We start from the raw sequence: 13,882 nt of genomic DNA on the forward strand, positions 1-13,882 counted from the left end.
TGTGTGGGAAAATGGTGGTGCCTGTCACCAGGATGGAAAAAAAACAAGAGGTCTGAGGTGGCACAGATGTGATTACAACATAATCTGTGAGCCTTGCATCATAGAAAGATGTTGATTCTGGTGCTAAAGTACAAGATTAATATATTCTACCACTGTTTTATTGCAAGGACATAAGAGACAAGCTGCAGAACAGTGTTTATGTAACAAAAACACTTTGCAATCAATAAATTTAAAATAGGAGTTTGGAAGTCAATTTTTAAAAAGCAGGAAAAAAAACCCCTCGATATTGCTACAAAAAGGTTTACAGAAACAGATTTCTTGTCTACGACATTTACTCATCCTACAACAAACAATTCACAAGAATAAGCCAAGAAATAACTGGTCCCACAAAAGTACCAAGTGGACACCCACAACATATACCTTCGATTCTTAGTAATTTGCAAAAATGGAAAATCCACCACAGCACAGGACATACCAGGCAGAACAACAGGCCTTCTGTGCTTTTCTTCTCAACTAAGGCCTCTCGGATGATGAATAGCAATGGGGGAAAATATTTAAGTACTATTCACTCTGAAATTCTTGATGAACATGGAACAGAAACTTAGCAAGGGATTAAATGATATACATGGAGACATACATACAGAGAGAAATGTGAAGTGAGGAAGCAGGTGTTTCTGAAGGGAATTTCAAATGCAAGCTATCAGTTTCCTGTCATCCCAATCAACCCTTCAAACATTCATTTGTACATCTGGCCATATGACACATATTTATTAAATACCTCCTGCCTATTTATTGAAGGCCTCTTACTGGATGAATCTGGAGCTCTTGAAAGAAACCTCAGATAGGAAGTATTCTCCCATGTAGCTATGGGACTGGGGGAGCTCACTTAGGGAAAAAATAAGGTAGAAAAGAAGTCTGAGGGCTGAGCGTTGAGGTATTCGAGTGGTCTAGGTATCAGGAAGGTATCAGGAACAACAAGCAAAAAAGATTAGAGAAGGAGTGATGTCCTAGAAGCCAAGAGCCTAGAACCAGAAGAGATCCAGGTTTACAAGTTCCTGACCCACAGCTGATATCTGGGGTCAGATAAAACTGCGTAAGGCAATGGTTCCCAAAGTGCGGTTCACACACTTTTGCCGGAACCCCAACACCCTTTCAGAAGATTTGCGAGTGCCATAATACTATGATGTCATTTGCCTTTTTCACTGTATTGACATCTGTATTGAGGCTGCACAAGTTAGGCTGTGTAAGACTGCTGATGACTTAGCACTAAATCAAGACAATGGCACCAACCTGTACTAGTCACACAGTCTCAGTAAAAAAAAAAAGACACCAATTTCACTTAGAAGTGCTCTTGATGAAGCAGTAAAAATTATTTTTATTAAACATTGACCCTTGAGTACATGTCTTTTTAATATTCTGCATAAAGAATGGGGAAGCAATCACAAAGCACTTCTGCCACATACAGAAGTGGTTGTCACCAGGAAAGGCACTTGAGCTTTCTTGCCTTGCAAGCAGAGCTAGCAGATTTTTAAATGGAACACCATCTTTACTTAAAAGAACAACTGACAAATAATGATTATTTGGGCTTGAATATTTGGCAAATATTTTCTCAAAATTGGATAAAGTGAGCCTGCTACTTCAAGGAAAATAAGTAATAGTATTAATTACCAATGACAAAATTTGAGCTTTCAAGCAAAAATTGGTATTTACGTACTCCTGTGAGCTTGACAACTTCTCAACACTTAAAGACTTTTCTGATAAGTTTGTTGGTGATATTAATGATTATGATTTTTAAATATTGCATAATGAAACGTGTTAACATTTGGAAGACCTGCACAATTCAGTGAACCATTATTTCCCAAATGGGGAATGAAGGACATAACAAAACCAGACACAGGTAAATAGCCATTCAAACTGCAACATGAAACAAGATTTTGATTTAACAAAGTATGAAAGTTCACTGATAACAGTTTCAGAGTCCACACTGCAACTACCTTTTAAAAACTTTACTTACTGAGTCCTTATAGTATTAAAGAAAAATATCCACAACTATCTGGGAAGACTATTAAAAGAACTCTTCCTTTTACAACCATACATCTGTATAAGGTCAGATGTTCTCCATATATTTCAATCAAACCAGCATAGCAACAGACTGAATATATAAGTAGATGGGAATCCAGCTGTCTTCGATTAAGCCAGACAGTACAGGGTTTTGCAAAAATGTAAAACAATGCCCCTCTTCTCACTCAATTTTGTTTCTAAAAGTTACTTTGTCATAAAAATGTTACTTATGCTAACACACAGTGAGCTTACTCTTGGCATTTTAAAATATACAAATGTCTTTAAAACTCTTAGTTTTAATTTCTAAATAGTATATATCAATGGATAAATCCATATAAACGAAAGTTTACGGGTGTAAAGCGGTCCTAAGACCAAAGGTCAAGAGATACTGGATTAGGGAAAGGTACCCACAGAGAACAGCAGAGGGCCAGGACAGGCCAACACATAGAAGTTGAGCTGAAGAGGAGGAGCCTGCAAAGAGAAACTGAAAAGGTCTGAGGTTTCACAGAAGCCAAAAAAAAAGAGGAAGCGCTTTGATGTGCCTGTTGTCTTAAATGCTATCGAGAGATTGAGAAAGGAAGAAAGATATTAGTAGAAATACACTATCACAATACCTGTAAAATTGCCAGACCTGGTGTGAAACCAGGTGCTTGCTCCTTCATCTGAATGACTTGGTTCTTCAGTCTCTCCCTTATTTGCCTAGAGAAACAGGAAAAAATTGGAGTTAACATTTAATGTTTCAAGCCACAAATAAGCAATGTGTATTACTGGATGTATTTCTCTTTTAAATTAAAAACACCTTAATTAACAGACATTATCTGATATAATATGTACCCTGTACCACCCATCAATTTTCCAGGCCTCAAGTAGACATGGAACTTTTCTAACTCTTACTGACACAGACTGGGCCATGGGGTATGGGCCAGTTTAAAACATACTAGTTGAATATATAAAATAGACAATCAACAAGGACCTACTGTATAATACAGGGAACTCTACTCAATATTCTGTAATAACCTAAATGGGAAAAGAATCTGAAGAATAGATACACGTATAACTGAATCACTCTGCTGTACACCTGAAACTGAAACATTGTAAATCAATTAACTCCAATATAATATTAAAAATAATTAAAAAAAATACTAGTTGATGCCATTCAAAATCATACAGTGAACAAATAAAAACTTGGACCAGCACTTCTGGAAGGCTGCTAATCCTCATCTTTTTCAGCCTTTCCACTCTTCAGGTGCTGTAGGAAAAACGTTTGCGGGAAAGAACTCAAGCTCACACCTTCTGCTCAACCTACCCTACCTAGTAAGATGATCACAGGGTATCCACATAAGGCTGAATGATAAATCAATGAATCCCACTCTGAATTCAATATGAATTTACAAATTATATCCTAATTCACAAAAGAATTTTCCTTACTCAAGGTTGAAAGTATAACCTCTTGTGAAACAAAGATACATCAACTTACTAACACACAACTCTCAACAATACAATAAGACATCAATTAATTATATTACATCTATAAGTAAACATTCAAAGTAGTCCAACCTTGTCCAGTTACGATACAGTTATTAACTTGAACAGGATCTGTCTCTCCTGAAGAACCAGTTTTGTCATTTATCTTTTTTCATCCTAACCACACTTGACAAACAAATATACCCGGACATTAGCAAGCATCTCTTCCCTCATCCTAATTTGGTTACTCCCTTCCCCAGTTCTCCACACTTGACAAATATCTGGCATAAAAAGGCACAGGAGTCACAAAAATAGATTATGTGTATTAGCCTAGTAAACGGTAAGAATGTTGAACGATACAAGAAGTCATACCGAAGACTACAAAATCTTCTAAGCTAATAGACTTGTTTTTTCAAATCAGTATTCTATAAATCGTATCGTTCAAAAGAAGTATTAATGGACTGTTGGATTTCCTTTTACTGGGATCTGACCTGAACAGAGGCCACAATTCTGCCCTGACACAAGATAACAGGAGATACTATAGCTGCCAAGTTTTCCCTAGGCTGCCACTGAAACTCCCCAGCGGTTCCAGCCACAGCTGTTTCTCCTGCATGATGATCAAAAGTACTGCCCGAGAAGCTGCAGAAGGTCTGTCTCTCCCAGGGGCCAAGTTTCCAGACTCCACTCTCTCCTCTCCCCTTCCTTCCCCCAACCACTGTATGATCACAAAGTGCTAAGCAAAGGTTTCCACTGCTTCTCCTTAACCCTCTGGACCCAAACAAAACCCACGGTTTGGGGTGGGGGTGGGGGTAAAGAACCCAACATTCCTGGCACAATGTGAGACAGTAAGGAGACAGAACAGTGAGAAGAAGTGAACACGTCTGAGACTCTAAATAACCCTCTGAAGTACGTGAGGGAGAAAAAGCTTTCTTAATCCCTACTCACAGATGTAGACACAGGATCTAAGCAGTCAGGTCGGGTGGCTTTCCCAGGGCCAATTTACAGAAAGAACAGCAAGTGCAAAGGCCCTGAGTGGGTAATTGAGGCCCAAGGGGAAGCAGTAATCAAATGAGGCATACAGTCATTTATTTGGAATGTGATGGGAAGCCATTAGAGGGTTTTCAACAGGGCTGACATGATTGGACTTACAGTTTTTTTTAAATAGATCTTTATTGGAGTATAATTGCTTCACAATACTGTGTTAGTTTCTGTTGCGCAACAAAGCGAATCAGCCATATGCATACACATGTCCCCACATCCCCTCCCTCTTGAGCCTCCCTCCCATCCTCCCTATCCCACCCCTCTAGGTCATCGCAAAGCACCGAGCCGATCTCCCCGTGCTATGCTGCTGCTTCCCACCACCCATGTATTTCACATTTGGTACTGTATGTATGTCGATGCTACTCTCACTTCACCCCAGCTTCACCCTCCCACCCCATGTCCTCAAGTCCATTCTCTACGTCTACCTCTTTATTCCTGCCCTGCAACTAGGTTCATCAGCACCAAGAATGTGGAACACTTCATGAATTTGCATGTCATCCTTGCACAGGGGCCATGCTAATCTTCTCTGTATCGTTCCAACTTTAGTATATGTGCTGCCAAAGTGAGCCCTGGACTTACATTTTTAAAGGATTATTCTGGCTGCTGAATTGGGAACAGACCCGAGAGGAAATGGTGAGAATCAGGGACAGCAGCAAGAAGTCACTGCAATTGCAAAATCCAGGCCAGAGGTGATGGTGGCTTGGCTTAAGGTATCAGTGGTAAGCTGGCAAGAAGCAGATGTATTCTAGATATACTAAACATGAAACACAGAGGAAATGCCAGGGCTACAGATGACTCTCAGGTTTTGGGGTGTGTGAAATGGAGCTGGGAAGACGGACAACTACAAATACTTTAAGAACAGAGCAGATTTCATACTGATACAGTGAATTTGTTTACCAAATCTTATAAGGATTGTAGAATAAGTAAGCATTTGAGACCCAAGGAAGGAATCTAGGGACAAATAAAACTACTACTTACACCCAGCAGGTAGCAAGCTATAGGAACCCAGTACTACAAGGTGGTATAGGTGGAAAATGTTGTTTCAGCCCAGTAGGTTAAGAGCAAAGAACAAAATGTTCTGTATTTTCTATGCTATAATTTAAATGGGTCTAAGTACGCATTTTTTTTTCCCTAAAAAAGATTATAGCTTGAGATCAGTTATACTGACTCCCTTAAACTTTTTCTAAGAAGCAGGACTGTTTTAAAAGTTGCATTAGCAGGGATATTCTTCCAACTACAAAGATTTGTTTAAAAGCTAACACTTGGGCCTCTGAGACATGACCAGAATAGCAATGAGACATTTTTAAGTCTCATTTAAGCCACAATCAGCAAGAACTAGACAGCCCAGAACACTAAAGCAACCAGTGGAAAATTTTCTGCCCTGGTGAGGAAAAAAGAAAAAAAATCAAGACAATTGTAATTACGTCTCTGTTAAGTCCCTTAAAATTTTTTTCCTGCCCGGTTTTCTTGGTTGGCCACTAACTGAAGCACCTTAAAACAAAAAGTGGAATAACAAAAGCCAAGTGTCAGGTGTGTCTGAAGTTGAAGAAACTACAGAAGAAGAACATGGAGAGAAAAATTAATACTCCCTCCCTCGTCTATCTTTATTTTAGGGTCATAGAGCTGTGATGAATTAAATGGTGGGAACCCCTTTAATTTTTATAGCTCATTTCCAGAAAGTATAAATGCTATAATGGAACAACTTTTGAATCACTGAAACCTCCTAAATAAACAGAAACTTCCTTGAATTGCAGATGCCTCCCATTTCTATCCTCCGCCCCATGAGTTATACCATCCTGGTAAAGATTCTGGGGGCAAAGTGAGGCAGAAGTGGGCATGTGGAGAAACACCCCTGATCCCTGAATAGAACTACACATGCCAGTCACACCATCTTCCATCAACATTCTCTAAAATCTAAGGGAAGACATATCTCAATCTTGATGTAGGAGAAATCAGTACTAGAGTGCCAATGAAGGTAGCAGGACCAAGTAGCAGTAAACCATTGAAGTCTCTCTGGTCCTGATGGACAGATACTAGTAAAATAGTCATAGCTAATTAAACATGAACAGACACAGATGCAGTTTTAACTGAGTTGCTACTGGTATCTAGTGGGTAGAGGCTAGGGATACAATTACATATCTTACAATGCACAGGACAAAGAACAACAAAGAATTGTCCAGCCCAAATGTTAATAGTGCCCAAGGATGAGAAACCCTGCTACTGGCCAATAAAATGCAATGTTTGCGGTTACCTTTTCTAAGGTGCAAAAATCACAGTGGAAATCATTTATAGTTCAACCTGTCAAAATTTGTTTGAATCTCTATGGATAAGAGTTATTTGCGTGACTATCAGTTTTCTCCAAGTTGACTTCTCCCACATATAGTTGTCAAAGAGCCTAGTCAACAAAAGTCAAAGGTGTACATCCCTACAGAATCGCATCACCCTTGAAGAGTCCTAGTCAGAGCCTAATATCTCTAACAGTCACCCAGATCTCTTGCCTCAAGTCTTGTACAATTATTCCTCAAAAAGTCCACTATGAATTCCAACTCATTCTGTTTTACATAATGGCCTATTTTCAAATTTTGGACATTTTATGACTGAGAAAAAAAAGTATTGCTAAAATATAACGTAACAAGGACATCTCAACAGAAGCTACAGGTAGGAAAAGAAGGCGGTAATGGGTATTTAGCTACATGGCTAAGAAATCTACATGACGGGAAAAAAGCTGCCCAGTCAACAAACACTGAAATGTAGCACAGGCTTAGAGGAATTTGCAAGTGATCTTCAAAAGGTCCACAGAGGGGACTTCCCTGGTGGCGCAGTGGTTAAGAATCCGCCTGCCAATGCAGGGGACACGGGTTCGAGCCCTGGTCCGGGAAGATCCCACATGCCACGGAGCAACTAAGCCCGTGTGCCACAACTACTGAGCCTGTGCTTTAGAGCCCGCGTGCCACAACTGCTGAGGCGCGCACGCCTAGAGCCTGTGCTCCCCAACAAGAGAAGCCACTGCAATGAGAGGCCAGCGCACGGCAACGAAGAGTAGCCCCCGCTCAATGCAACTAGAGAAAGCCCACGCACAGCAACGAAGACCCAGTGCAGCCAATAAATAAATAAATTTAAAAAAAAAAGGTCCACAGAATAGGCCTTTAAGTAACTAATCAGAGAAAAATCAAGAACATTCATCTTCAACATGCAGGGCTATTCTAAACAAGGACAGACATTTCTCACCCTCCCCCACCCCCACAAGGAGACTGTTGTTATGAGATTTTACAATGCAGTACAACACAAATGTCTGATTTCATCTGCTTTATTTTCATTTTGTTCATTTGCTGTTTTATGTTTCATTACAACTGTTACACTGCTAAAAAATTCTTCAAATTTTCTGAAAAACTTAACATGTAGTTCCTTGTAAAAACAATTGAGGCCACCTAGTGTTCCAAGAAAGGCATATATTTCAAATTCCTAGTTAGTTAAGTCAAATTAAAAGATTAAATTACGTCCTTGTTGAAGAACATATTTGCAAATGATGCAACCAACAAGGGCTTAATTTCCAAAATATATAAACAACTCACATAACTCAATAAAAAACAAGCAACCCAATCAAAAAAAAACGGTCAGAAGACCTAAATAGACATTTCTCCAAAGAAGACATACAGATGACCAACAGGCACATGAAAAGAAGCTCAACATGACTAATTAGAGAAATGCAAATCAAAACTACAATGAGGTACCACTTCACACTAGTCAGAATAGTCATCATCAAAAAATCTACAAACAATAAGTGCTGGAGAGGGTGTGGAGAAAAGGGAACCCTCTTGCACTGTTGGTGGGAATGTAAAGTGGTGCAGTCACTATGGAAAACAGCATGGAGGTTCCTCAAAAAACTAAAAATAGAGTTGCCAAATAATCCAGCAAGCCCACTCCTGGGCATATATCTGGACAAAACTATAATTCAAAAAGATACATGCACCCTTATGTTCATAGCAGCACTATTCACAATAGCAACACATCCAATAGCCTGGCTGGGTGGCCAGCAGAAGGTCCCACTCTCAGGAACTCTCACTTGCTCTCCTGCACAGGCTCCCAGAGTGAAGCCAGCTTTGACAGTCAAGGTTCCATGGACCTTCAGAAAGGCCCACACTTTGGAGCTCATTACAGGCAAATCGTTTTAAGCACAAAAAGGCCTTCAGGTACTTTATCTACAGGACAAAATGAAAAGCTTATCAACTTCACTGTGGTGAGCAAACTCTTTTTACAGAAAATAGTTCTTCTAACCCTGTAGCTAAACATATAGTCATGGTTCCATTTTTATCTTTGAACAATAGGATACATTCTAATTTTAAGGCTCAAGATAATAAGCCAGCTGCCGCAGATAAAGCTTGGATAAACACAAACATCACTTGCTTATTCAGCAGGTACTCTCTAAGTACCAATTTATTACAACTTAACTATGTGCCAGAGACTGCTCTAAATGCTTTACAAGTCATGACTCATTCAATTTTAACAACCTTGTGAATCAGGTGGCCAACATATAGATGAGGAAGCTAAGGCACAAGTAGGTAAACTAAGTCACCCCCTGATTCTGGAGGAGGGAGCAGCACTGTGACTAGCTCTGGGGATACCACCCACAGGGAGCTGTGTTACAAACACACCAACCCGCTCTGCTCAACCCACAACTCAGAGCACCTTCTCTCAGTGGCCTGACAAGTGGCAAACCATCTGTCTCTTCAGTCTTTCTAAAAGACTTAATCAAGAAAAATGCCACCCATGGAGGGAGCAGGCTCAACTATAGCAAACAAACAGAAGGAAAGGTCAAACAAACCATACAACACTTAGTAGGCCCCACTCTGAAAAGCACACGTATATAAGAATTGTGGTTTCTGGTCTAAAAGCCAAATCAGGGCAGTTCTTCTGACACTATTTTCCACCCCTGCCTTTGTATAATCTCTTTAGGAGGTTCTCCCTTAAGCCAGGGTAGGCTCTCACCACCATCAGTGCTCTTTCCCTCAGCCCTTCTACTCACCTTCAGCTTCTCGGAGGCCATCACTGCTGACCCCAAAGCAGTCATTTAATAACTGGTGAGGTCAAAGGTCCATGGCACAGGCTGTGTTTTTGGTCAGGAACCCTCTTACATTGGCAGGCTCACGGCCCCGCCTCCTTCAAATCTTCGCCCAGAAGTTCCTTTCACAATGAGTATAAGCTTAATTCCCATATTCAAAATTATAACCCCCATGCCTCAGAAATCTGTCCCTCTTCCCTGCTCTGGTTTTCTCTTTGGCATTTCTCACTACCTTACATTCTGTTTTACCAATTTTACCATCTGTCTCTACGTATCAGGACAAGAGACTCCACGAGGGTAGGGATGTGGGCTGTTTTGTTGACTGTTATAGTCTCGTGGCTTTGAAGAGTGCCTGGCATATAGGAGGCACACAGATATTTATTAAGTGAATAAATATCCAAAAACAGATATTTGTCCCTAACCCTCAGATCTCCCCCAATTTTCAAATCCAGGCTATAACCTTGGAACTCCCCTAAGGAAGAAATGGAAGTGTTCCTTCCAAAGGGACACAATTGGCAACTAGATCCAGGTTTCCCATAGGCAGAGAAGGAATCTGGAATGATGAATTTTGTCCAGTCCTGGCTACCAGAAAGATATAAAGGGAGAATAAATAAAAGTAGAGAAAAGTCAGGGATGGCCTTCTCAGCAGAATGGGAAGCAGAGCAAGAGGAAGACTGCTATAAAGAAAAAAAAATTAGTTTACGAAATTCCTTTTAGCAAAAGTAGTAAGTGCCTGACAAAGTAAGAAGCACCATGTACTGGGTTAAGACCTTGGTTCTAATTGAGCCTCTGCCATTAACCAGCCAAGTAACCTTTGGCCAAATCACAACACTTTTCTTGCCTCAACTATTTCCTCAGCTTGCAGGATAGGATGGGCAGTGAACTAGATTTTAGAGAAATTCTGACTGTGGAATTCTTGACTTGCCCCATCCTTCCTCCCTCAAGGAAGAAATTTTACAGTTCATATACTACATCAGACAAGAAACTGCCCAGGGAGCTTGAAGGCTTGCAAATTTGTCCCCAGAGAGGCCCAACCGTGGTGGCAAACAACGAAGCTGACCTGCAAATCTGGGGAATGAGGGACCCTTCCCTTTGACTCCAGGATCCCTGGCTGTAATGCAAGAAGTTCACTTACCTTTCCTCTCAAGAGTGTCCCTGGCCTAGTAAAAGAGGAAGGTAGGGACACCCTGCCCAGACCTTCTACCTGCAGCCCAACCTGCTCAAGCTCTAAGAACCACCTTCTTGTTCAGGATTCCCCCAGGGCCATGGCCAAGGGTCAGCTGCCTGCTGCAGCCTCAGCATGGGGAGCTGAGGGACTGCACTACTTCATCAACCAAGCAGGCTGTCCCCCATTCCAGAGCTCCTCTTCTCTGATGAATTGTGAGCTCTACCTGCTCCTGGAGTCAAGCTCTCCATGAAGGTCAAGGTGCCAAGCTGTGGCAGCATCTGAAAGAGCCATTTTATAAGCACATTAAAGAAAAATCTTCGGTAAGCACAAAATCCTTAGTCTTGGTGCTTGTTTATGAATTGTGTTAGTAGGAACTAGTATCAATTAGTTCAATTGATTGCTCAACCACAGGGCACTGTAAAAGGTTAGCTATGTTACTTCTGAGCCAACAAGGGAGAGGAACAGCACCTGGAACAGTCATTTCCAGAGAATGCTTTCAGTATCTGCCACCAAATCACTGCTCTATTCCTCCTCATTGATGAAACTTGGACTTAAGCATTAAGGCTTTAGGGACTTCCCTGGTGGCACAGTGGTTGAGACTCTGTGGCCCCAATGCAGGAGGCCTGGGTTCAATCGCTGGTCAGGGAAGTAGATGCCACATGCATGCTGCAACTAAGTTCGCATGCCACAGCTGAGGAGCCCGTGTGCTGCAACTAAGACCCAGCGCAACCAAGTAAATAAAAAAATAATATTAAAAAAAAAAGAGTTAAGGCTTTAGATAAGTGGTTCTCAACCTTCAAGATGCATTAGAATCAAACAATGAGCTTTTAAAAGATTTTTAAAATATTGAGTCCAGTGGCTTACTGCTAGAAATTCCAATTAAATCAGTCTGTGTGGTACCAAGCATTGAAGCTTCCTATGAATATAATTTAGTAAAACTACCTTGGAAAAGATTGGCAATTTCTACTTATATAAAACTGCTCATATATATGTCCTATTACTCCACAATTCTACTCTTAGGGATGTAACCAACAGAAAGGTATATATGTTCCATGAAAAGACATATGAAAGAATGCTCATAGCACTATTCATAATTACCCAAAACTAGAAACCAAAATGTCCATGGATAAGCAAATAGTGGCATATTCACATAGAATACAAAACAGCCATGAGAGTAAATGAACTACAACTACCTGCAACATGAAATAATTTAAGAAACACAACATTGACTGAAAGAAGCCAGACACAGAAGACTTTATACTGTATGATGTCATTTATATAAAGTTCAAAACCAGGCAATACTAATCTGCAGTGTTGGAAGTCAGGATAGTGATTACCTTTGTTGGGGATGGTGATGGGATGGGAGTGAGAGAGGGGCTTCTGGAATGCCAACAATGTCATTTCTTACTGGGTGCTACTCAAGTTCAGTAATGAAAAACTCATTGAGCTCTACACTGACGATAGTTGCACTTTTCTGTATGTATTCATATGTAAATAAAAAGAAATATCAAAAACAAAAAGCTCCCAAGGTGATTTTAATCTGTAGCTAATGTTGAGAACCATTGAGATAGATCTCAAGGCCAGACTTCCCTGGTGGTCCAGTGGCTAAGACTCCACGTTCCCAATGCAGGGGACCTGGGTTCGACCCCTGGTCAGGCAACTAGATCCCACATGCTGCAACTAAAGATCCTGCATGCCGCAACGAAGACCCCGCAGGTGGCAATGAAGATCCTGGCACAGCCAAATAAATAAATAAATATTAAAAAAAAAAAACCGGAATGAATCTAAGCAACTATCACTGTCAAAGAGATAATGAATCAATCATCTCTGTATACATTAACTAATTACTAATCGTTAACAGCTAACTTGTACTGAACACTTATTATGTACCAGGAACAATTCTAAATGCTCTTCAGTTAGGAACTCATTTAATTCTCCTAACAATTCAATGGCCTAGATATTATCTTTATTTTACATTTGAGAAAATTTTGGCACAGAGGATAGCTAATTTGCTTAATGCCACAAAACTAGTAAGGAGTGAAAGAAGGTTTCTAGGTGTTTTGGATATAGACACAAATAAGACAATGCATGTATTTGCCCTTATGGAGCTTACAAGTATATTTAACTTGCTCCCCACTCAACCAAAACATATCCAGTAAGCACCTATTCTCAGTAGCCTGCCAAGAAGCAAACCTAAACTGTCTCTTCACAACCAGTCTTTCTAAAAAGAAGATTTTACCAAGAAAAGCCACTGATTAAGTGACTGGGTTTGAAATATAAGCAAACAAAAAACGAAGGTCAAGCACAAACAATGCAGTTTAGCAAACCACATGCAGAAAAGCACTCAGATGTACGTATTGTGATTTCTAATGTAAACGTTTGGGGTTCCTCCTCACCAATGTGAAAGATTCACGACCATCTAATTTACATCTCACCTTCTTTGTCCACCATCTCTATCTTCCAGGAAACTCAAGGTGGGTTTCACTGCCAATGACTCTATAATTCACTCAAAACCTCTGCTCACACAATTAGGGCTTCATGGGGCAATTATTGTTGCCAGCTACAGTTGTTACCAAATAACTGGTGAGGTCCAAGGTCCCAAGAGCAACCTCCAGGTGGATCACACAAAGTATATCCTTTCCCCTTCTACTTTCATCTTTCCCCACCAGTCACCTCCCAGACAAAAAACAGCCAGGTGTTACTCCCAGGGAATTAAGTCTGGCAATCACATACACTAGCGAAGCATTCAGACTTCCCATAGGGTAGAAATGGCAGAGGTCAAAAGGAATAGAAAATACTGTCAGGACTCAAGAGCCAAACTAGAAAGTAAATCTAGGACCAGGACACAGGAGATAGCTGTTAGAGGGGCATGAAATTGATGGAAAAAGAAAACGTTTAGTGGGTTCCACTTAGCAAATGATGACTCTGGTGCAGTGGGTAAAGCTATGGTCTGGAAGGAGACTCTCTGCCACTAATCAGCCTTGTAACCTTGTTACCTCACTAATCTCAGTCTCCTCACCTCCGAATTACAGGGCAAGGGAATTAACTGGATTTCTGAGTTCTGACTGGGATGCTGCAGACAACCCAAA

At 40.6% G+C, this 13,882-nt stretch overlaps 1 protein-coding gene and 1 non-coding gene across 2 annotated transcripts in view; both read right to left on the reverse strand.

Moving 5' to 3' along the window:
- Nucleotides 1–13,272, reverse strand: part of MTHFD1 (methylenetetrahydrofolate dehydrogenase, cyclohydrolase and formyltetrahydrofolate synthetase 1) — a 57,102-nt gene extending 43,830 nt beyond the window's left edge. The window contains 3 exon segments of the mRNA XM_060141372.1: nucleotides 2,676–2,760; nucleotides 11,017–11,071; nucleotides 13,229–13,272. Coding sequence (XP_059997355.1) covers nucleotides 2,676–2,760; nucleotides 11,017–11,071; nucleotides 13,229–13,244 — 156 coding nt within the window. The 5' untranslated portion in view covers nucleotides 13,245–13,272.
- Nucleotides 5,030–5,136, reverse strand: LOC132506429 (U6 spliceosomal RNA). Its single transcript, XR_009535833.1, has one exon. It is a non-coding gene; the product is annotated as a U6 spliceosomal RNA (small nuclear RNA).
- Nucleotides 13,273–13,882: the final 610 nt, after the last annotated feature.

Source organism: Lagenorhynchus albirostris, chromosome 1 (genome assembly GCF_949774975.1).
Source record: "Lagenorhynchus albirostris chromosome 1, mLagAlb1.1, whole genome shotgun sequence".
In the NCBI taxonomy this organism is placed as follows: domain Eukaryota; kingdom Metazoa; phylum Chordata; class Mammalia; order Artiodactyla; family Delphinidae; genus Lagenorhynchus; species Lagenorhynchus albirostris.